Genomic DNA, 25,041 nt, shown 5'->3' on the forward strand with positions numbered 1-25,041 from the left:
AAAAATTAAGTTATTGCCATATTGTTTTTCGTGACCAAAATGCATGTTTTGTTATTATTGCCAAATACAGTCAAATGTAAATTAGATGCATTCTGGGATAGTGTCAACATGGCAGCCTGGATGTTGTTCAAGCTTGTAGCCAAAGAACTAACCCTGTTGTACACTTCTGAGCTAAGTGCTCAGTTTATTTGCATTTTGTTAAATGTCCATGAAAAAAAAAAAATTCAACACCACAGCAACACAAGATTTATATAGACAGCCACGTTAGGACAACTTGCTAGTCGACTAATGCCGGTAGCCAGCTGATCAGGTGTGTAATCGTTAGCCAAACACCTGCAAAAAAGTTTATATTGCACAAATTCAGGTAGGTTCCTCCCCGTTTCGTTCAGTTTGCTTCCGTTTAAGAAACGTTTGCAACATAATCGGCGTAATGAATACGCCCCTGATAAATTAGTTCACCTCTGTCCCAAAGTAGTAGTGTCGTTTACTTTTCACAGTAAAAAGTGGTGGTAATCGACCATCCAGAAGTGTCTCAATGCACTTGTAACTTGTTTGATTCACGTAACAATACGTGTAATGAGAAGCCCACACCATAGCTGTTAAGCTCATGTTGTCCATGTTTGTCAAACTTGCACAATAAAGATTGCACTACAAATAGTACAGGTTGTTGTAAATTATACATGTAATCACCCAGAAATTCATCTTAGTAGGGTTTTCTTTTTGAGGATGAACCCTTACAGGCCATGCTAGTCATTCTCCTTTGAATAAAGGTTGAATATTTGAAACCTAACATTATTGTTTTCGTTTCAGATCACGGCTATACACAACACAATTAGCCAATGCAGGCAACTTCTCTGGACAGTCTAGTAAAGCTGCTGGACATATCTGGGGTCTGGCTCAACAAGCAGTCTGCAAATTGGCCTGCCGGACGTCAAGACCAAGGGGCAGTGCTGAAGTTCATCCTGTTGACTGGCATATCCTCTGGGAGTTTGTCAAACCCCAGTTCTTTGCCCTTCTTGGTGCTGTCGTGGTGAGCAACTTAACACTACCCTTACAAAAAAGATTGCAGTCAGAGTCCAGTATAACTGTAGTACATTGCAGTGTAAATGCAGTTACAGTGCAGTATAACTGCAGTTCAGTTATTCAGCAATTACTGCGTCCAAACAGTGGTGGGCCGTCAGGGCCAGCAAGTCCTTCTCTGCTGGCCTAAACATCATCAGAATATAATTTTTTTTTAAATATATTTTCCCACAAATATGTATTAAATTATTCCCCAGAGTAAGAGTTATACTCTTCATTTCATAGCTTTCCTCTTGGTTGCACTGCTTCCAGCCCCAGGTTGAGATTTGGAGGGCTGGTCTTTATGTTAGATCTTTTATCCAATCATATTCAGCCATCATGTGTTGCCAGGGGTCTAAAATCTGCCCTCAGGCCTTCAGAATCAACAGTGTGGGCGCTTGTAGCTTATAGTGAATGGAAATGAAAATTTAGTGTCAACCAATCAGCTTTAGAGTTGGCTATTGTACGCCTGCTGGCTGGCTCCAGTGTTACACAGGAGCCAGCTAGCAGGCGTAGTGCGTGCACGTCTTTTGATTGGATTACCAATATTGTGAGGCAGGTCCTATGGGCAGGTCTATGCAGATCTAGGAAACTGAATTTGATAAACGAATTAATTTGCGTACTACTAAGCTGTTTTTTCAACCCACAATGGCGGAAGGAGGATAAGATATCGATTTGGTCGAGAATATAATTATAACGCCATTCTCAAGACGAACTTTTCAAGAAAAGTTAGACATTGTAAGGAGAGGTCGCCCGACGCCGACGCTACAAAGCCTGTCACAGGCGGGAAAGGGGTTCCAACTACGAGCGCTATCAATGGCTCACAGGCTCCGAGAAGCACTGCAAACTGTACTGCTGGGAATGCCTATTATTTGCAAGTGATCGATTTGGTGTTTGGAGCCACACTGGCTTTGCAAACTTGAGTTGTCTAACCAAGGCAGCAACGAGACACCAAAGTACGGCTGGGCACTTACAAGCAATGGTGCTTTTGAAAACTTTTGGGGACACCGGAGTGGATCTACAGCTCAACGAACAAGCGCGCAGGGCAACGGAGCTGCACAATGAAAAGGTGAAGGGAAATATTGAAAAGACTCATTGATTGTGTCATGTTTTTGGGTAAACACTGTTTACCCAAAAATGTCAATTTGTCAATTTCAAGGTGACGCAACGCCTGGTTATACTGCGTTTCTGTCTAAATGTATAGTGTCTAGAGCCATGGCATCATAATGATGGTAATAAGAGGTGGATTAATTCGGGTGGGACTGTGTAGTACCTCACTGAAGGCCCCAGGCCCACGGCACGCCACTGGGTCCAAAATACCAGTCAATTGCAGTTTGTAAGGGTATTGGACTGTAACATGTAGGCCAAACTCCAGTGGTTGTTGATTTTATTGTATTTTCCTAGTGTTGAAATGTTGAGTGATTTCCGACACCTCAATTGGAATGGAATTAACCAATCATGTATTTTTTTTCCCAGCTTGCTTTTGGTGCTGCCATCTTGAATATTCAAATTCCCCTGTTGGGCAATCTGGTGAACAGAGTGGCACGCTACATGAGAGAACATACTGGGAATTACATGAGCGATGAGGGAACCTGCTCTTAAGTCGCTGATCTCCAAATAAGTTGTCCATGATCTAATTTGAATTGACCTGTAGATTGAAGAATCTATATCTGTCAAATACATAGTAAAACATATGGCCATGAAATATATTTGCTGGTTACAGCACCCTGCTTTCTAGGGTAGGGGGGCGAGTAGCAGCAGACATGGGGAAGACCCTTTTTCAATCTTTACTCAGGGATACATACAGTTGCAGTTATTTCTCTATTGTAAGCAGAAGGTAGAATAGACCAGTTCCAAGACATGTAGTTGGGTGACTGACTAGATGTCACTAGACCTACTACCTACTGTCCAACTATCAGTCTTGCTAATACAATAGTTCCGTTATTGTTTCAGGCAAGATGTAGCCTTCTTTGATGCCAACAAGACTGGCATGCTTGTGAACCGGTTGAATGTTCAAGTCTTCCTTCAAACTGGTCATCGTTCAGGTATGGCTGTGTACGTATGAATTTATTGGATAATTAAAAGTAGTAGGCTACTCCAGCTGGAGACAAGATTAACATACATTAGAAATCATTGAGGATAAGAACACAAAGGCCGGAGTCTTATTTCCATTGTGGTCCTTCAGTGCCTTCGGAAAGTATTCAGAAGCCTTGATTTTCCAACTTTTTTTTAACGTTACAGCCTTATTCTAAAATGTATTAAATAAAAACAATTCTCATCAATCTACACACAATACACCATAATGACAAAGCAAAACAGGTTATTAGAAATGTTTCCAATTTATAAAAATAAAAAACATCACATTTACATAGGTATTCAGACCCTTTACTCAATACGTTGTCTTGGCTGTGTGCTTAGGGTCATTGTCCTGTTGGAAGGTGAACCTTCACCCCAGTCTGAGGTCCTGAGTGCTCTGGAGCAGGTTTTCATCAAGGATCTCTCTGTACTTTGCTCCATTCATCTTTGCCTCGATCCAGACTAGTCTCCCAGTCCCTTCCGGTGAAAAACACCCCCACAGCATGATGCTGCCACCACCATGCTTCACCGTAGGGATGGTGCCAGGTTTCACATAATACATTACTATCCATCTAGGATTCAAAAGGTGATCAGTTGATATGGCCATGAGAAACTATATCCTATCGCGTTTTCCAGTTGGTGAGAGCCCTCAGCTCTGGGGCCCGTGTTTTCGAGTACCTGTCTTTGGAGCCTCCATTTCCACGGACAGGGTGCGGCCGCATCCCTGACAAATCTCTGACAGGATGGGTGGACTTCATGAAAGTCACCTTCAGGCAAGACCATGTCAGAAAGACAGTATTAACACAAAGACAGACACACACATTATTTGTATCAGTGAGTGCCATTATTTTCTTTGTTTTCTTACAGTTACCCAATGAGACCTGGCCAACAGATCCTGAAGAACTTCAACCTCATCATCCCCCTCTCTAAGACTGTCGCTATCGTTGGGGAATCAGGAGGTAATGTCTCATGCGTTTCCATGGAAACAAACACTCAATTAATCTGATTACATAAACAAAGGGCCTATAATGAGATTGTAGAAACATTAGTCTGAACATAGTATAATTATTTGGAACCTAATTATATATTTATGAAAATTATGTGATTGTGTGCAGGGAAGTCTACAGTGGCCTCCTTGCTGGAGCTTTTCTTTGACCCCAGCAGTGGTGTGATCATGTTGGATGGCCTGGATATCTGGACACTGGACCCATCTCAGAGGACAAATAATTTGATTCATCAATCAGGTAAATATCCGACTGTAATCATTCTACACACACAGCTGTATATGTTTTCTAGTGCATATGAGGATAGGTTTTTGGGGGATTTGTTCTAGGATCTGTCTTCAGGAGCTGTTTTAGTATGCTTAGTTGCTATCCTCTGTATGACATGGCCTTTTTATGTGATTTTGACATAACACTAAAAACAAAGTTACTTTGTGTACATTTTCCTCCCATGCTTGCAGGAGCCTGTGCTGTGATGGAGAACATTTGCTTGGTAAGCGGGGGCTACTGATGCTGAGGTCATCAACGCTGCCAAGCAGGCCATCGACCACCGCTTCCTCACAGGCTTTCCAGGTGGATACAACCCTGTGTTGGTAAGTGACAACACATTAGTGAGAAAAAAACATAGCTTTTTGAGTGAGTCTCCCAGAACGGCCCAGAACGTTATAAAGTCCTGATTTATTACAAGTCTATACCACTCTAATAAACCCCAGACACACATACTCAATGCATTCCCCTTTTCTCAATCAATCAATCAAATGTATTTATAAAGCCATTTTTACATCAGCAGTTGTCACAAAGTGCTTTTACAGTAAGTGCTTTTATTTAATATTGTATCTCTGTGGACACACAGGTATCTTCTCTTCCTAGGCTGGAATTGCTGAGCAAAGGAGGGCTGCTGACCTCATCCGCAGGCAGAGATCAGAGGGACGGTTGTGAACAGTACTTTGCAGAGCTGCCAGCTCTCACACATTGGCCGTGAGACAAACGCACGCATTTGACCCTCTTTTCACGCTCTCACGGCACACCTCTTATATCTCACGAATTGTAAAGTACTGCTTTTATTTTTCAAATTAGTCCATTGTATAGTCAGCACGTTAACTGTGCTCCTAATCGTTTTGAAATCGGAGCATCTGCGCCTGCAATTTAACATCACGAGCGGAATCTCTATCATTGTCCTGTCTTGCCACAGCACTGTGAACCGCTTCACATTGAAGCATATGATTGATCTAGTTAGGTAAAGGATCTTTGACCCTAGCAGTGGTGTGATCATGTTGGACGGATGCGTGTTTGGATTGGATGCGTGTTTTAAAGAAACGCCCCTCAATATTAGAGTGGAGCTGAATGGAGAGAGAAAATGATCTGCTGAGTTTATAAAACTGTAAAGAGAGCAGCACGGTAGCGCTGTTTCATGTACAATGTTTTCAACAAAATTAGGTTGCTGTTACTCCCGTCCTTATTGCAGAATGCAGTCTTCTGACAGCATGTACTAAAGTCGATTTAATCCACACTTGCATTAGTCCCCTCGATTGCTGATTGGCATTTAGGCTGTGACAACAAAAAGGCAGCAGACAGACCTACAGTATGTTTTAGCAGGGACATTTGGTAGGATGACTTGCTTTGTAATTATGAAAATAATTTTGTCAACCAGATTGTGAACCCAAAAGTGTAAGTTTGATTCTAGAATGGGAACGTTAAATATAAAATAATTTGGGTAGTGTAGGGGCAGATTCATGTCACCTTGTCTTCAGGAGATTTTATTTATTAAAATATTGGGTAATTACTGTGCTTGTCAGCAAGAACCAGATTGTGTTATTACTGTTATTCCCCACACTATTTTAATATTCCAATAATCACATATTTGAAATCTGATATGACTGCAGTGCATTCGGATTGTATTCAAACCCTTTGACTTTTTCCACATTTTGTTACCTTACAGCCATATTCTAAAATTTACAAAATTGTTTTTCCCCTCATCAATCTACACACAATACCGCGTAATGAGAAAGCAAAAACAGGTTTGAATTTTTTGGGGCAGATGTATTAAAAACTGAAATATCACATTTACATAATTATTCAGACCCTTTACTCAGTACTTTGTTGAAGCACCTTTGGCAGCGATTACAACCTTAAGTCTTCTTGGGTATGACGCTACAAGCTTGGCACACCTGTATTTGGGGAGATTCTTCCATTTGTCTCCGCAGATCCTCTCAAGCTCTGTCAGGTTGGATGGGGAGCATCGCTGCACAGCTATTTTTAGGTCTCTCCAGAGATGTTCGATCGGGCTTTGGCTGGGCATCTCAAAGACATTCAGAGACTTGTCCCGAAGCCACTCCTGCGTTGTCTTGGCTGTGTGTTTAGGGTTGTTGTCCTGTTGGAAGGTGAACCTTCGCACCAGTCTGAGGTTCTGTGTGCTCTAGAGCAGGTTTTCATCAATGATCTCTCCGTACTTTGCTCTGTTCATCTTTCCCTCGATCCTGACTAGTCTCCCAGTTCCTGCCGCTAAAAAACATGATGCTGCCACCATCATACTTTACCGTAGGGATGGTGCCAAGTTTCCTCCAGACGTGACGCTTGGCATTCAGGCGCTTGGCATTTTGTACCCTTCCCCAGATCTGTGCATTGCTCTACGGACAATTCCTTCAACCTCATGGTTTGGTTTTTGCTCAGACATGCACTGTCAACTGTGGGACCTTATACAGACAGGTGTGTGCCTTTCCAAATCATGTCCAATCAATTGAATTTACCACAGGTAAATCAAGTTGTAGAAACAAAGGATTATCAATAGAAACAGGATGCACCTGAGCTACATTTTGAGTCTCATATCAAAAGGTCTGAATACTTATGTAAATAAGGTATTTTTTAAATTCTTTTTAAAAATAATTTAGCAAAAAATTCTAAAACCCCTTTTTTCACTTTGTCATTATGGGGTGTTGTGTGTAGATTGATGAGGGAAAAAATTTATTTAACCATTTTTAGAAAAAGGCTGTATTGTAACAAAATATGGAAAAAGTCAAGGGGTCTGAATACTTTCCGAATGCACTGTACTTGTGTCTTTGACAATTAATTATATGAGGCTATGTATTTTTGCAGCCGTTCATGGACAGTTTTGAATAAGATAAGTCATACAAATAAGCATTGGATATTAAATGCTCCAGCAATCAAATATAATTTTTTGACATTTTAGTATTGTGCACATGCTAGGCAGAGATGGTAGGGGGACTCACAACTCATAAACACATCATTTTTTGTCTATGTAGAGTAAGATGATGGCAAGGATCTTTAAACCATCTGAATATAGATATTCATTAGATATTTCTTGAAGGTTGGGTGAAATTAATTGTTATAACATTAACATTTTCAAACATCCAGCACTTGGGAAACATAGATCAGAGATGGCCAACCCTTCTGGAGAGCAAGCAGGATTTTCTTCCATCCCTATTTTAAAGATAGAGTTCACCCAACTGACAAAATATAAAATCTTGGTGTCCTTACCTTGAAAGCAGTCTATGGACAAGGAAACTGTAATCTATGATGTGGTTACCCACTGCCATCAATATAAAAATGTCCTGTGCAGAGACTTGGCGTAGTGGTAACACTCCCCGGCACGTGTCACATACAACTTTCCAACTGAGAACAGGGATCAATCCATACTTCCAAACGTCTCACTGTTTCTAGCATTTTGCTTGTCTCCCTATCTCATTTCATTACTGTCTGAATAAAGTGTCAAACCACCTAAAAAAGATGTTAAAAAAATATTAGCATACTTTACATTTCACCCAAAAACCTAAAAGTAACAAAGTCATTGAATATTGGGTGTACATTTAATGTTCAAAGCATCCTGAATACACATATTTTCCCACCCTGGTCATAGGCCTTAGCCATGGAAAAATACGTAGAATTGCAGGAAATTAGCTTTAAAACAGTAAAATCTTCCTGGGGTCCAACATCTAGGGATTGTGTCAGGGGGCAATGAAATTCACATGGCAAAACTCACTCCAAGCTTTCTTCAAAAGTTGGCAGCCCTGACTTTGATATAGCACAAAACTGTAGACCTACAATGTGAACTGAAAATACTTGCCGTAATGTACTTTTGTGACTAGTTTGATGTTGTAAAGTGTGTAATGTTGCTTTAGTTTAATGGTCCAATGTCAAATTCCATTTTATACAAGCCAAATGTATGAGTGGACAAACGCGATCATATTTTATTGTGCCCCGAGGCTGCAGAAATTGCAAGTGCTCATGTGCTCTTAATAGGAAGAGAATACTAACCGTACAATACAGTATGTGATTGTGGTTTTAAAAGGGTTACTTGGACCTGACCTGTATATATCAGTAAATTTAGCAAGAATTTGAGGGGGGCATGTATAATGATCATTGTCTGAACAGATAATACGATGTGAAAATGGTGGATCTAGGCTAGCTAAATCCATTAACAGGCTTCTTAGAACCGGATTTAAACAGGCTGTTTAACTGGACCTCTGATTGGGGATTTATTCAGGAGGGAACATTGCAACAAAATTGAGTATTGCTTTTTATTAAACATTTCTGATTGACCACATGAGAATGACAGTGAAACAGGTTCTTAATAATTATTTTTGACTGGGAATGGGCGATTTTGCATGCAGTTCATAATCTGGCCTTTAGATGCCCATGTAGCAGCATCATTGTAGCTGAGAACAGCTAGCTAACGCGTATCACAAATATCCCCAAACCCTGGGGCTGCTTTTCACTAGTTAGCTAGTTAAAGACTAGCTTTATTGACAAAATATGCAGAAGTATGAAAAGCTTGAAAAGATTGGAGAGGGTAAGTGTCTGTTTCTTTACCAGGATTTCTCTTGCTGATAATGTTTTCCGTTAGCATTGCTATGACTGCTACTAGCTAATAATAATAATAACTAGTTAATAGTAATGTTAGCAGCCATCATATCCGTAATTTTAAATGACAAGTCATTGCTAAGTGACACGTTCGATAGTGTTTAGATATTTTGTAGTGTTTACTAACGTTAGCAGCAAGCATATGTTACAACGACAACATTTAGCTAACGTTAGTTACCTACATTACTAGTAGCTAGTTGTCTGACGCGTTAGCTTGCGTGCTAACAAAATATAGCTAGTTAGCTAGAAATATGTTGACGTATCTATAAAAAGATGTAACATAAGTTATATTCGTCGGAATCTAGTTAAATTCGTTGAAGTTAGCTGCTAGTTAGCTTTTCATTATTCTATGTAAATAATGAAAGTAGTTAGCCCAGTCCTGGGCAAGTTAGCTAGCTACCTTGCTAATTAACACAGCCCATTCAGTCAAGTTAGCTAGCTACCTTGCTAATTAACACAGCCCATTCAGTCAAGCTAGCTAGCGAACGTTGTGATTTCTTTCTCCAGGTACATATGGAACTGTTTTCAAAGCAAAAAACAGAGAAACGCATGAAATCGTGGCTTTGAAAAGAGTGAGATTGGATGACGACGATGAGGTAGGCATTTTTGAGACTACAAATACAGCTACTTTAGCTTGCTGTCCAACTGGTTAGCATATTTTTTTATGTCTCAATTTGGTTACTGCTGTACGCTAGGGCGTATTCATAAAGCAGATTCTGTTGCAAAACGTTTCACACACACAGCATCAAGCCCGAAGAGAGCTCCCACTGCAGGTAAACACCAAGAGACACCACTGCAGGTGTGACATGTTTACTGGTCTGTTTGATAGGACTCGAGTTTTCAAATGACACCACTTTGTCACCTGCTTATGACTGCAAGTGTTTTTACAGTGCCACGGAGGGACCCAACTAAAATTATTGTTTTAGCAGCTGTTTGGCTAATGATTACACCCCTTGTTTCTTGTAGGGGGTCCCAAGTTCTGCCCTGCGAGAAATTTGCCTCCTGAAAGAACTGAAGCATAAAAACATTGTCAGGTAGGTCTGAAGTGAAATTGGTCAAATTCTGAAAATACATAGCTAGCTAAATGTATTTATGCCATAGCATAGTTAGACCGGCCTGACTCAGTAAGTAGTAGTAAGTTACTTTTCAAGTGTGCTATAATTAGCATTAGATTAAATATCTAGCTATGCGAAGAGTTTAATTGACAATTAATTTTGTTTTCCCTAGGTTGCATGATGTTCTGCACAGTGACAAGAAGTTAACATTGGTGTTTGAATTTTGTGATCAGGTGAGCGTTGCTTGGTTGCCAGATGTATGCAGATTACATTATTGTATAAAGAGGAGTTTGTAGTTATGACAATTTACCAATAGACTTGACTGACCATTTTAAAGTAGATGTGACCGCAGGTACAACTATAAGGGTTTTGTACTTTTCACTAGTTTGATATGATGAGAAGAAATGTAATGTTGCTGATAGAACTTGTGACTTTTACAACCACAGGATCTAAAGAAGTATTTTGACAGCTGCAATGGAGACCTAGATCCAGAAACGGTCAAGGTGAGTCATTGCTATTAGGTCCTGGCACAATTATCGTGTAACCGACAATTATGGACAATAACCGTAAAAAAAAAAAAAAAACATAATTTGTTTTTTTAAACCGAGATGTTAACAAAGCTGTGTTGTAGATCATTTTCTAAGATGCATTATGATCCATGACAAGCTCAAAATACTTTTCTACAAAAATGACAGTTATGACAATAACCATGTCCATTTGCTTGACACAGGGATGCAAACTAGTGACCTTTAGGTGAAATTCGCTGTTTTGAGTCCAAAATAGGTGACGTAATGAGCAGATCAAATAATTCAGTTTGTGTGAAAATTAACTGGCTAATATAGTCAGACAGCTAACGTTACAACATCAGATGAGCTAACGTTAGTAACCTAACCAATTTGCTATAGTATTAACTGGTATACGACTCCTCGCCGGTGTTGTGCCGAAAATCTCCCCCCTGCCAGAATCCCCCCCCTCGCGTGAACGCGCATGCACTCAGTTCTTCATTGCTGCAACTTGCTTGCTAGTTGAGTTTTCTGATCACGTTAGTCGGTTTGATTGCGGGGGAGGCATTAGTAATGTCTGCAGTTTTTGGTTTGGCTATCTGTTTCAAGTGTATTAGTCTATAAATAAATCTCTTTGCCATAATTCATCATCTCTCCCATGTCTTATTCGACTTGTAGTTGTTCTGAAATGTTTATTGCTTGCCTACATTCTATGTTTAATATAACACGCATACATTAATTATTAATTTTGGTTTCCTATCCTGACGTGAAGTTTGTTCTATAGAAAGTATTTGACTCTAGCCACAAAATTAAGGAAATTAGGAGGTGGGGGGAAGAATGTAGGCAAGGTAATTTTCTTGCCTGCTGAAATCCCCCCCCCCCCTTCTTTCGTGGGACTGCAAGGCTGGCACACTTATGAATCATTTTGGTAGCTCATGTTGACCAGTAGTGTGTGTGCCACAAAGTATTTGACTCGAGCCACAAAATTAAGGAAGTTAGAAGGGGGGTTTGAGCAATGCCATTTTCTTGCCTGCGAAGGGGGGGGGGGGATTCTGGCAGGGGGGAGATTTTCGGCACAACACTGATCATCAAGTTATAGCGCGGTAGTTGCTTACTGGACCCTGGCAATCTGTGAATGTTACCTAGCGAACTAACTATCTGTGAACTAATGTTTTCCCTCTGTGGTTAATTTTCAGAATGAGAGAAATAGGTGAAAATGAGGCGTTGCTTGTTAAACAAGTGGATTCAGGGATCAAGTGGAGCTGGGGCCTGGCTTATTATGCTGGATGCCAATAGAAGTGAAAGAAACGCCACACACTTTCCCTCTTTCAATAAAGTGGATAAAAAGTGGGAATGCCACTGGTGTACTCGCTGCCTGAAAGAGATTATGCCAACAAAGGGTATCATGCTCTGCTGGCACATTGTAGAACTGATGTCCACAGGCAGAAGGTGTACAGTGTAATAATGTGCAGTGTAGCCCAAAGATATTGCTTTTGTTGTGTTGAACTTGACAGTAACACTTGTGTGAGTGGGGGGGGTTATTTTTGCACACATGTAGCCTTGTGCACTTATTCGATGTCTACTATAGTGGCCACTATAATAGAGCAAACAGAATGCCTGTTATTTTCATTCTATTTCTACTTTAACCCTAGGATGCAGAGTAAACATGGCGTCCCAAGAATGCATATGCCGGGTCAAAATGACCCCATAATGTAATATCTGTTTTATTTATATGGGTCTAAAATATTATCCATTTTGTGGAACATAATTATTTTAAGTGATTTGTACCTATCGATAATTATTTTGTTTGAAATGTTTTTAGTCGCTCTTCAACAGTTTGATACACATTTCAATGATAATATATTATGAATATTCATAACAGCTATTGAAAATATTAGCATCTTTTTCTTACAATCCATCTTACAAAGTTTCACATTCAACCTTTTAGTGTGAAGAACAAAATACAGTGGCTTGCGAAAGTATTCCTCCCCCTTGACATTTTTCCTATTTTGTTGCCTTACAACCTGGAATTATAATTGATTTATTTGGGTGTTTTGTATCATTTGATTTACACAACATGCCTACCACTTTGAAGTTGCAAAATCTTTTTTATTGTGAAACAAACAAGAAATAACACAAAAAAACAGAGCTTGAGCGTACATAACTTTTCACCCCCCCCCAAAGTCAGTACTTTGTAGAGCCACCTTTTGCAGCAATTACAGCTGCAAGTCTCTTGTGGTTTTCTCTATAAGCTTGGCACATCCAGTCACTGGGATTTTTGCCCATTCTTCAAGGCAAAACTGCTCCAGCTCCTTCAAGTTGGATGGGTTCTGCTGGTGTACAGCAATCTTTAAGTCATACCAAAGATTCTCAATTGGATTGAGGTCTGGGATTTGACTAGGCCATTCCAATACATTTAAATGTTTCTCCTTAAACCACTCAAGTGTTGCTTTAGCAGTATGCTTTGGGTCATTGTCCTGCTGGAAGGTGAACCTCCGTCCCAGTCTCAAATCTCTGGAAGACTGAAACAGGTTTCCCTCAAGAATTTCCCTGTATTTAGCACCATCCGTCATTCCTTCAATTCTGACCAGTTTCCCAGTCCCTGCCGATGGGGAAAGCAATGGCTTTTTTCTGACTGCTCTTCCGTGAAGCCCAACTCTGTGGAGTGTATGGCTTAAAGTGGTCAAATGGACAGATTCTCCAATCTCCGCTGTGGAGCTTTGCAGCTCCTTCAGGGTTGTCTTTGGTCTCTTCGTTGCCGCTGGTTAATGCCCTCCTTGCCTGGTCCGTGAGTTTCGGTGGGCGGCACTCTCTTGGCAGGTTTGTTGTGGTGCCGTATTCTTTCCATTTTTTAAATAATGGATTTAATGGTGCTCTGTGGGATGTTCAAAGTTTCTGATATTTTTTTAAATATAACCCAACTCTGATCTGTACTTCTCCACAACTTTGTCCCTGACCTGTTTGGAGTGCTCCTTGGTCTTCATGGTGGCGTTTTCTTGGTGTTGCCCCTTGCTTACTGGTGTTGCACACTCTGGGGCTTTTCAGAACGTGTGTATATATACTGAGATCATGTGATCATGAACTTTATTTCTACTTCTACATTGGCACACACTGTACAAAGATTTTTCTTTTGTGTTATTGACTGTACGTTTGTTTGTGTAACTCTGTGTTGTTTTTGTCGCACTGCTTTGCATTATCTTGGCCAGGTTGCAGTTGTAAGTTAGAACTTGTTCTCAACTGGCCTATCTGGTTAAATAAAGGGGTTATATTATTTTTTTACAAATTATGTGACTTCTGAAGGTAATTGGTTGCACCAGATCATTTATTTTTTTTCATTTATTTTTTCACCTTTATTTAACCAGGTAGGCTAGTTGAGAACAAGTTCTCATTTACAACTGTGACCTGGCCAAGATAAAGCAAAGCAGTGTGACACAGACAACAACACAGAGTTACACATGGAGTAAACAATAAACAAGCCAATAACACAGTAGAAAAAGAAAGTCTATATACAGTGTGTGCAAAAGGCATGAGGAGGTAGGCAATAAATAGGCCATAGGAGCAAATAATTACAATTTAGCAGATTAACACTGGAGTGATAAATCATCAGATGATCATGTGCAAGTAGAGATACTGGTGTGCAAAAGAGCAGAAAAGTAAATAAAATAAAAACAGTATGGTGATGAGGTAGGTAGATTGGGTGGGAAATGATGGACTATGTACAGCTGCAGTGATCGGTTAGCTGCTCAGATAGCTGATGTTTAAAGTTGGTGAGGGAAATAAAAGTCTCCAACTTCAGCGATTTTTGCAATTCGTTCCAGTCACTGGCAGCAGAGAACTGGAAGGAAAGGCGGCCAAATGAGGTGATGACTTTGGAGATGATCAGTGAGATATACCTGCTGGAACGTGTGCTACGGGTGGGTGTTGTTATCGTGACCAGTGAACTGAGATAAGGCGGCGCTTTACCTAGCATAGACTTATAGATAACCTGGAGCCAGTGTGTCTGGCGCTGAATATGTAGCGAGGGCCAGCCGACTAGAGCCTACAGGTCGCAGTGGTGGGTGGTATAAGGTGATTTGGTAACAAAACGGATGGCACTGTGATAGACTGCGTCCAGTTTGCTGAGTAGAGTATTGGAAGCTATTTTGTAGATGACATCGCCGAAGTCGAGGATCGGATAGTCAGTTTTACTAGGGTAAGCCGATTCTAGATTTGATTTTGGATCGGAGATGTTTAATATCTGGAAGGAGAGTTTACAGTCTAACCAGACACCTAGGTATTTATAGTTGTCCACATATTCTAGGTCGGAACCGTCCAAGGTGGTGATGCTAGGCGGGCGGGTGGTTTTACTAGCGTTTAAGAGCAGTTGGAGGCCACGGAAGGAGTTATTTAGGGGCTTCATAGCAAAGGGGGTGAATACATACGCACACGCCACTTTTCCATTTTTTTTTTTTTTTTGAATTTCACTTCACCAATTTGGACTATTTTGTGTATGTCCATTACATTAAATTCAAATAAAAATCCATTTTTAAATTACAGGTTGTAATGCAACAAAATAGGAAAAACGCCAAGGGGGATGAATACTTTTGCAAGGCACTTTAAAACCACCTTAAACATGTTTTTATAATATTTCAAAATATTTATTTGAAAATCCAAAGTTCATCATCAATATAAACGACAACACTAACAATTGTGAATTCAGAAAACATGAACACTAAAAGGAACAAAGTGTGCGTGTGTGATGCTTACTTATGCTGTCTTAGTCCATGCATTTGTTACAAACCACAAGCATGTGACTGCTCTTTGCAGACGGATGTGTTGCACTGAACACCAGCAGCTAACTTTTCTATCCTTTACACTTGGGCAGAGCTGCCACCTCTTCTTCTTCTGGTCCCGGCTGCTCTGAGTGGTGGTGGCATGGCTCTCTTTCATCACACCATAAATATTTTATTAATTACTTGGATTTTATTGTTGTAGCAAAAAGAAAGGTCAGTTTGATGAGTGCAATGCAGTGATTTCCATAGGAAATACATACAGGTCATATTTGACCCACATGAAAACTTGGGGTAGTGATGCAAAAAACAATTTTTTACTTAAATAAGAAAAAGAAAAAAACACAACTAGGATGTTAGAACATTAAGACACATTATTTAAGGAACTCCTGGAATATTAGATGACATTTTTGGGGATCAATACAGCAACAAAAAAAACATGACCCGGCATATGCATCCTAGGGTTAAGATGTTTTTTCCCCGAAATGCAATATTTAGATGTGTGTGTGGTCACAATCATTCTATTATAAAGGCTGTCATGGCTAACTGCAATATTAGTGTATTGTTTTAGTTTTTTTCAAGACTTGAGTGTCATTTGCAGTAAAGTCTAGGCAACAAATAACATTGGATTGCTTTCCTTACAGTTTTTAGTTGGGTTCGGTTCACATGAACCACTTTTTATTTTACACACAGAGACTGATCATGTAGATCATATTCTTTGTTTAATTGGTTAATCTGCATTTCCCCCTAGCAGGGATTTTTTGATTGTTTCAGTGCAACAACAAAAAAGTGTCACAATTTTGGGCCCTCACCAGTTTGCATCCCTGATGACAATGAATTGTTACCCCAAATTCCGTAATCGTCACGGCCCTAATTGAGATTCAAATAAGGAGCAGAATATGGCTCTAATGATGTCCCATCAGTAGAACTGTCCCTTCAGGATTTTGTGGCAATATGTAATTATTTTGTTTCAAATGCGCTGACAAGGGGAAAAGTTTGTTGACGTGTGGCTTGATTGAACCATATTATGCGGTAAAATGTGCAGTGATTGGTTGAAATTGCTAACCCTCTTTTTGTAGAAATTGCTAACCCTATGTTTCAGTCAGTTTTATGCGATATTGTGATGAATTGACTGTTTTAATGCTGTGATTGGTCAAATTTGCTAGCCCTTGCATAATATGCAGGGTATTGTTGATTTTGCAATCGCAAAATTATAGCTCAGAAGAATACCTCCAATGACTCTCATTGATAGTGAGAATACTGTAGTATTACTGGCTTGTGTTTCTGTATCTCTGTGCTTAACTCAGTCTTCCCCTACTTTCTGTATGTGCAGTCATTCATGTACCAGCTGTTGAAGGGGCTTGCTTTCTGCCACAGTCGGAATGTTCTCCATAGAGACCTGAAGCCACAGAACCTTCTCATCAACAGGGTAAGTCGGTGGAATGTTGACTGTTTTTAATTTCTAGTTCTAGAAAGTCCTAAAGTACACATTGTGCTGTATACTGTATGTCTGTCTTAGCTGAAACAGAAATGTTGTTGCTTAGTTAGTGAGAAAAGTATTTCCCTTTTTAAATAGCCTACAATGTGGTATGATTTGCTTAATTTAGAATGGGGAATTGAAGCTGGCTGACTTTGGCTTGGCTCGAGCCTTTGGAATCCCAGTGAGATGTTACTCAGCAGAGGTGGGATATTGACTACATGTTTATATGCAATTACATGATTCATTGGGATACTGGCAAACAATTACTGGCCTAACTTACTGGTGACACTCAAGCTTCTCTCTCTCTCTGAAGGTTGTGACGTTGTGGTATAGGCCCCCAGATGTGCTCTTCGGTGCTAAGCTTTATTCTACCTCCATTGACATGTGGTCTGCTGGATGTATATTTGCAGGTATGTGTAACGTCAAGGTTAAAATTGAGACGCGAATTCAAGGGGGATGATCTTACGGTCTGTTCATACCTGTGTTTATAACGCTCAAATAAGTTGGGGCCTCTGCAGACCTGCCAACCTGCACACATGTTGCTGCGTACCAAGCACGTCATTTGAAGTCAAAGAAAAACTACCCTAAAATACACAAAAAGAGGCATCTCGTTGGCACTTTGTGGTTTTTGACTCAGCCGTCTGAAGTTGAAGCAGAACCAGTCAGAGGACTCAGTCGAGGAGAAAAAACAGAGAGGAAGAGGCTAATAGACAATCTTTGGAAATAATCTCTAGCCCTCCGCTCCTGTAATTGTAGTACTATTTTCCTCCCTCGAGCTGGATGGGATCTCTCCACTTCGCATACCACTGCTGTATGAGGAAAAGGGTAGAAAAATTGTGAAGTTGAACAAACTGTTTGCCAAATACATGGACTAACAAATTGTATAAGTTAGGCAAGCACATAACCAATATTATTTTGTAGTTAGTGCTTTTAACTAAGGCGTCATTATAACAAAGGTATTTGGCTACAAAGTTTAGTCAACTAAGCGAGAACACTTTCTAGCCCACACTTGCTTTGATTTCCCCAACGGTAGTAGGCACGAGTGCATTGACAAGCAAGGAAACGTGCAGTGTTCAGGTAGTTCTGTGCACATCGCTGCGTGGATGGAAACAGACATGGCAGAGAGCTGTTCCGCTAATACCATCCTTCACAGGTTATGTTGGACTGTGAAAGTTTAGTAGGCCTATGTTAATGAATCAGTTCTTAATTGACCTTTGATATACAGTACCAGTCAACTTTGGACACACCTACTCATTTATTTGACTATTGTCTGCATTGTAGAATAATAGTGAAGACATCAAAACTATGAAATAACACCTATGGAATCATGTAGTAACCAAAAAAGTGTGTTAACAATTCAAAATATATTTTAGATTCTTCAAAGTAGCCACCCTTTGCCTTGACAGCTTTGCACACTCTTGGCATTCTCTCAGCCAGCTTAATGAGGTAGTCACCTGGAATGCATTTCAATTAACAGGTTTGCCTTGTCAAAAGTTAATTTGTGGAATTTCTTTCCTTAATGTGTTTGAGCCAATCAGTTGTGTTTGTGACAAGGTAGGGTTGGTATACAGAAGATAGCCCTATTGGGTAAAAGACCAAGTCCATATTATGGCAAGAACAGCTCAAATAAGCAAAGAGAAATGACAGTCTATCGTTACTTTAAGACATCAAGGTCAGTCAATCCGGAAACTTTCAAGAACTTTGACAGTTTCTTCAAGTGCAGTTGTTAAAACCGTCAAGCGCTATGATGAAACTGGCTCTCATGAGGACCACCACAGGAAGCAAGACCCAAAGTGAGCTCTGCTGCAGAGGATAAGTTAATTAGAGTTAACTGCACCTCAGATTGAAGGCCAAGTAAATGCTTCAGAGTTCAACTAAGAGACACATCTCAACATCAACTGTTCAGATGAGACTGCGTCAATCAGACCTTCATGTTAGAATTGCTGCAAAGAAACCACTCCTAAAGGACACCAATAAGAAGATACTTTTTTTAGGGGGTGGATCAGCTTTAATATTGCGGATAGATTGTTGCTTCCATCAATGTAATTGTCTGTATCATTTCCAGTCCCCTATATATACACTACCGTTCAGAAGTTTGGGGTCACTTAGAAATGTCCTTGTTTTTGAAAGAAAAGCACTTTTTTTGTCCATTTTTAAAATAACATAAAATTGATCAGAAATACAGTGTAGACATTTGAGCCTGTAATCGAACCCACAAATGCTAATGTTCCTGATACTCAACTAGTCTAAAGAAGGCCAGTTTTATAAGTTTTCAGCTGTGCTAACATAATTGCAATAGGTTTTTCTAATGATCAATTAGCCTTTTAAAATTATAAACTTGGGATTAGCTAACACAACATGCCTTTGTAACACAGGAGTGATGGTTGCTGATAATGGGCCTCTGTACCCATATGTAGACATTCCATTAAAAATCAGCCGTTTCCAGCTACAACAGTCATTTACAACATTAGCAAGGTCTACACTGTATTTCTGATCAATTTGATGTTATTGGACAAAAATGTGCTTTTCTTTCAAAAACAAGGGCATTTCTAAGTGACCTCAAGCTTTTGAACGGTAGTGTACCTACATATGTTTTTTTAGAATATACCTTCCTTTATTATTCCCTGCAAACCCTACCACCCCTCCCCCAATTGGAGTAAACTACTAATCAATAACACTTAGGCTTCAACTTCCAACTTATACATACTGTACACATTTTACAGACACAATCTATTTTACAATAGTTATATTTTGTTTTTAGTCCTGGCCTTCCTCTATTTGTGATGTCCATCCAATTTGATTTCTATTTGCCATATATTTGTAACTGCTGTTTCACAAAAGTTCTGAACCTAAATACATTTTACAGACCACGTATGTTTTACATTTGTTATCTTGTTGTTATTAGTCCCTTCAGCTCCATTCAACCCCTCCCATCTATCCCTTAATTTCTATTTGCCATATATTTTTCAACTGTGCTGTGATGCTTCACAAAAGTACTGAACCTTTCTATTCTCATAGTTTCTACAGATTGTAAATTAAAGAAATGTTTGCTAAATAATTATTATATTATTGATTGACTATGACTTTTCAAATCACCCAGTATTGCTATCTGCTGCATTAGCTCTAGGGAAATGTTGCAATTCTTCAGCCATTCCTGGACCTGTGACCAAAAACGAGCTGCATAAGGACAGTACCAAAATAAATTATCTAATGACTCTGCCTCCTCGCAGCAAAATCTGCAGAGCTGGGAAGATTGTATCCCCTATATATATATATATATTTTTAAACATTCTATTGGTTTCAAGAATTTTGTATAATAATTTAAACAGAAACATTCAAAGTTTTGAATCTGGCGTCGTGTTGCGTGTCAATTCATAAACAGTGTGCCATGGAATCGGTACATTGCAAATCTCTTCCCAACTATTTTGCAATTGCTTGGGCCAAGAAACCCGAGCAATGGACATTAGAACGGTGTAAATCTGTCCTTTTGGTCTGAGATTTGTTTCCAACAGCTGTGTCTTTGAGACGCAGAGTAGGTGGATGGATGATCTCTGCATGTGTGGTTCCCACCGTGAAGCATGGAGGAGGTGGTGTGATGGTGACACTGATTTATTTAGCATTCAAGGCACACTTAACCAGCATGGCTACCACAGAATTCTGCAGCGATATGCCATCCCATCTCGTTTGCGCTTAGTGGGACTATCATTTGTTTCAACAGGACAATAACCCAAAACACACCTCCGTGCTGTGTACGGGCTATTTGACCAAGAAGGAGAGTGATGGAGAGCTGCATCAGATGACCTGGCCTCCACAATCACCCCATCTCAACCCAATTGAGATGGTTTGGGATGAGTTTTACCACAGAGTGAAGGAAAAGCAGCCAACAAGTGCTCAGCATATGTGGGAACTCCTTCGAGACTGTTGGAGAAGCATTCCAGTTGAAGCTGGTTGAGAGAATGCCAAGAGTGTGCAAAGCTGTCATATTTTGATTTGTTTAATACTTTTTTGGTTACTACAAGATTCCATGTGTTATTTCATAGTTTTGATGTCTTCACTATTATTCTACAATATAGTAAAAATAAAGAAAAATCCTTGAATGAGTATGTGTGTTCACACTTTTGACTGGTACTGTAGCTGTATGTCAACAGTAGGCTGCTAATGATGTAATAGCCCAGTCAGTTCACGATGACGGCATGTTGAATGAATGGTATTAGTCAGACCTAACTTGATGGATGAGGTCAGGGGTGGAGACCTGAAACAAGCTCATATAGGCCTAGTTCAGTTGTTTCATATTCCAAATAGCCTACAGTAAGCCAGACTACTACATTGCATCCAGTAATTGAATTAATTTAGAATTTTGTCCCCAAACAAAATGAAGAAGTCACTTTGCATTTTCACAAGACCATCTATATAAATACACCTATTAATTAGAATAATCATTACCCCTAAATTTAACCTAGAAAAAATGTGAGGTCATTGAGACCTCAATTTAATTTAGGATGAAATACTAGACCACTGTTTCCAAACTTCAGTCCTCCTTTTTGTTGTAGCCCCGGACAAACTCACCAGGTTCAACTAATTGAGGGAAGGATGATTAGTTGACAAGTTGAATCAGGTGTGCTTGTCCGGGGCTAAAATTAAAATGTGTACTGTTGGTGGTACACAAGGACTCTAGTTGGGAAATAGTATTTGACTAGACAACTGTGTTGGCTACATTGTTTGATATAATTTATGGCAGTTACAGTTTTTGTTTTACAGGTTTTTCAAAATGCTCTAACTTCTTGAGGGGGCCACTGACATTAACTTTTCTAGTGAGCTACTGAAGACCAGCCAATTCCCAAGTACCCATAACGGTCTATAGCCGGACTCTCCAACCCTGTTCCTGGAGAGCTAGCCTCCTGTAGGTTTTTGTTTTGACCCCAGTTGTAACTAACCTGATTCAGTTTATCAACCAGCTAATTATTAGAATCAGGGGCACTAGATAACGGTTGGAACGAAAACCTACAGAATGGTAGCTCTCCAGGGACAGGGTTGGAGAGCCCTGGCCAATAGCCTACCATTCATACTGGGAGTCTTCTGCCAACATCATTATTAGGCTAAAAACAGGTGCATTTGCCTATGATTTGATCTGTGGGGGTGTCACACGCTCGCTGCCATGGGGTCCAACGCCACGCTGAAGTGGTACTCATAAAAATGATTTAAGGTTGGCAGGTCTGCCTCCTGCCTTTTTTTGAATCTTCAATAACTTTTATACATTTTTTTATTTAGAGTTGGCAAACGCTGGAAGGCCCCTTTTCCCGGGTAATGACGTCGACGACCAGCTGAAGAGGATCTTCAGATATCCTTTCCGAGATGTTTTCGATAGTTAACCACCAAGTTCAGCACACTGTCCATTTGTTGTGTGGTATGTAGAAACAAAACACAGGAACTAAAGTTGGTCCACTTTGTTGAGATTAATCTATTGTAATGACTAAACTTAACGAGTCCTATTTAGTGGTGAAAGTCATTCCTTAACGCTGTTGTGGCACATTGTTGGGTACACCAACTGAAGAACAGTGGCAGACAATGACAAAGCTCCCAGACTACAAGGTAGTCAAACCCACTCATTTTGTGAATTACAGTTGATTATATAGAAATTCATGTTTTCTACTGCCTGACAGAAAAATGTGAATATATGATTTACAAGCTATGAGATTAATGGCAGTTTCCAGATCACAGATTCATCTCTAAGAGAAGGAACAAAAATGTTCTGCGCTGCTGTTTGTTTACATCCGTTACCCTTATTGTTCTTTTTGTCTACAGCCGTACCCCATGTATCCAGCCACGACCTCACTGGTGAATGTTGTCCCCAAACTCAGTAGCACAGGACGGGATCTGCTGCAGGTTAGTATTGCCCCCCAACTGACCATTTATATTATTCAGTATACAATGTATTATCACGCTATACCATCCCTTGATGTTAACATCAATTTACAATCCAATGTCCTTCACTCTTCTATTGTATAGCTCTGAATTCATAGGTTTGCACAAATACCCACACAAGTGGCATTAAAACAACATGCATGTGTCTGGAGTTGTGTAGTTTGTAACTAGTTGACCGCTTAGCTGGGAAAATCAACTTACCACCAGGTGGAGCCAGTGCAAGGCTTTTTCCCAAACCTAACTTGAATCAAAGACAGTAGAGTATGAATTTTATTTATTTAACTAGGCAAGTCAGTTAAGAACAAATTCTTATTTTACAATGACGGCCAAACCCTTCTCTAACCTGGACAATGCTGGGCCAACTGTGCGCCGCCGTATGGGACTCCCATGAAGATACTAGACTAAAACTGCTTCTCCAATAGAAATCTTCGATCACACTTGTTGGTGATGTCATAGCGACGTTGGCTAACAAAGGAAGAATTTTGGACTTCTCAAACCCCATACCCTGTTCTGTTTCGCAAGCGTTCCCGGAAGTTTCGCGATGTTGCACGTATGGGTTTAGAAACTGCTTGAATGCTCAAGAAATGTTTCCGTACAAACGCAAATTTAAGTTGCATTCTCTTTTTTTCTTCTTTTAGAATCTGTTGAAGTGTAATCCTGTCCAGAGGATCTCTGCAGAGGAGGCATTGCAGCACCCCTACTTTGCTGATTTCTGCCCACCGTAGATGAGATGCCAAAACACACGTCACTTAACTGAACCTCAGACATCGGAATCAATCCTCTTTCTCTCCATCTTCTCTACAGGACCTGTCTATCCTGACTCCCTGCAAGACTCATCTTCCAGCAGCACCCGTTTTAACTAAGAGACTTCCTTCCCTTCAGTATATCCTGTTGTGCCTCCTAATGGAATTAAGTCCTTGTGTGCTCTGCAAGATTTTAGGTTCTATTAGCAAGCCTGTTTGTCTTCTCTTTGTCTGTTAAGCACATTAAGCGCACTGACATAGGAACATAACATGTAGCGATGAACAATTCTGGACCCGGAGAAACAGTGAATCCTTCTGAGCCAATAGCTGCACAGCAGAGTAAGCGGTGTGAACAATTGCATTAGTGTGCTGCATAATGTACTGGCAAAAATGTAGTTATTTGGATACATTCTTCAAATAGTGTTTGTGCCACTGCTGTTAACTTGTCAATATTGCATTAATAGTTTATGATAAGATTGGAGACAGTCTTCCTTGTCCTTCATCATAGTCTAAACCATTTCCCACTTACTTTAATAGGAGGTTGTAAAACAGAGGGGAGGTTTATTTATATTTATCAGTTAATTCTCAGGCTCTCTATTTAGCTTTTTGTATTCGATTTTTTTTGTGCACTTTGGGTAAAAGGCATTTTCTTTTTTAATAGTTTAGATCTAGTCCCGGTCAAGTAAAGTTGAACACAAAGATGGGGTCAACATATGTATTATGAACAGTGAACCATACGTACTTGAGTAATTGCTTTTATTTTTTAGTTTCATTTTGTAACTTTCTACCATCTTTGCGCTTTGACCTGATGTCTTATAGTTTAATGAAAGTGAAGTGAGAGCGGAGGAAATCCGTTGATACCTATATTACTACATTACCATTGTTTTGCACCACTGACTTTAGCTGTGTTCACGCAGATGGGTAACTTCATTTTGGCAAAGAACTAGTAAGTTTTGCAGTGTTATTTTACTCCAGATAGTCACTACTTATCCCACGAAAGCCAACATTTTTAACTCCTATTTGAGGTTGCTGTCAACTACCAAAACTTTGGTTTTGATCAATAGGGAAAATATTTCATTTTGATGTAAGAGAAAAAAATAATAGAATGCATGTATTTATTGATAATTGAATGTCTGCTTATGTATGCATTTAGTCTCTTTTTTTATATACAACACATTACCTTTCATGAGTTGCAATGTTCTCCTTATTAAAATAATGAAATGTGTGATGCGTGTGTGTTTGCATCCGAGTTGAGTTGGAACATCACAAGATTCCATTATCACATGTAAAGACAAGCAATTCCCCGTGCTTATTTTAGAAAAGAGTACTGTAGAATATTAGTTTAAATATGACATGATTTTAATCTTTATTTAGAATGACGAGTGAACTTTGCACTTTCCTATTATCATAGTTTTATTGTAGGACTTGGGTTAAGTATTTAGACAACTTGCTGTCAGTCAGTTGTCTTGAAATTTCAAAACACGACAGTTCAATAAAGTGGACTCAAAGGTTGTTTCTTGTTCTGCTTTTTGTTGTGGGGAAATTATTTAAAATT

The 25,041-nt window shown here is 39.7% G+C and overlaps 2 protein-coding genes across 5 annotated transcripts; both read left to right on the forward strand.

Moving 5' to 3' along the window:
* Window positions 1–110: 110 nt before the first annotated feature.
* LOC120020023 (mitochondrial potassium channel ATP-binding subunit-like) lies at window positions 111–6,102 on the forward strand. Of its 3 annotated transcripts, none has more exons than XM_038963448.1 (6): window positions 111–364; window positions 811–1,030; window positions 4,003–4,094; window positions 4,251–4,379; window positions 4,598–4,729; window positions 4,990–6,102. In XM_038963448.1, the coding sequence occupies exons 2-5, from the start codon at window positions 840–842 to the stop codon at window positions 4,645–4,647; spliced, it is 462 nt and encodes a 153-aa protein (XP_038819376.1). In that variant the 5' UTR covers window positions 111–364; window positions 811–839; the 3' UTR covers window positions 4,648–4,729; window positions 4,990–6,102. The 3 variants fall into 3 exon arrangements, with proteins under 3 accessions (XP_038819376.1, XP_038819377.1, XP_038819378.1); XM_038963449.1 differs by having other exon boundaries at window positions 111–310; XM_038963450.1 differs by lacking the exons at window positions 111–364; window positions 811–1,030 and adding an exon at window positions 3,626–3,908.
* Window positions 6,103–7,150: 1,048 nt separating this feature from the next.
* Window positions 7,151–24,998, forward strand: LOC120020273 (cyclin-dependent-like kinase 5). Of its 2 annotated transcripts, XM_038963823.1 has the most exons (12): window positions 7,154–8,943; window positions 9,522–9,610; window positions 9,981–10,048; window positions 10,242–10,302; window positions 10,516–10,572; window positions 16,675–16,770; window positions 16,949–17,023; window positions 17,135–17,231; window positions 22,090–22,159; window positions 22,350–22,410; window positions 22,624–22,704; window positions 23,382–24,998. In XM_038963823.1, exons 1-12 carry the CDS (start codon window positions 8,907–8,909, stop codon window positions 23,466–23,468), a joined length of 879 nt encoding a protein of 292 aa, XP_038819751.1. In that variant the 5' UTR covers window positions 7,154–8,906; the 3' UTR covers window positions 23,469–24,998. The 2 variants fall into 2 exon arrangements, with proteins under 2 accessions (XP_038819752.1, XP_038819751.1); XM_038963824.1 differs by lacking the exon at window positions 16,949–17,023 and having other exon boundaries at window positions 7,151–8,943.
* Window positions 24,999–25,041: the final 43 nt, after the last annotated feature.

The sequence above is a fragment of the Salvelinus namaycush genome, chromosome 25 (genome assembly GCF_016432855.1).
Source record: "Salvelinus namaycush isolate Seneca chromosome 25, SaNama_1.0, whole genome shotgun sequence".
Lineage (NCBI taxonomy): Eukaryota > Metazoa > Chordata > Actinopteri > Salmoniformes > Salmonidae > Salvelinus > Salvelinus namaycush.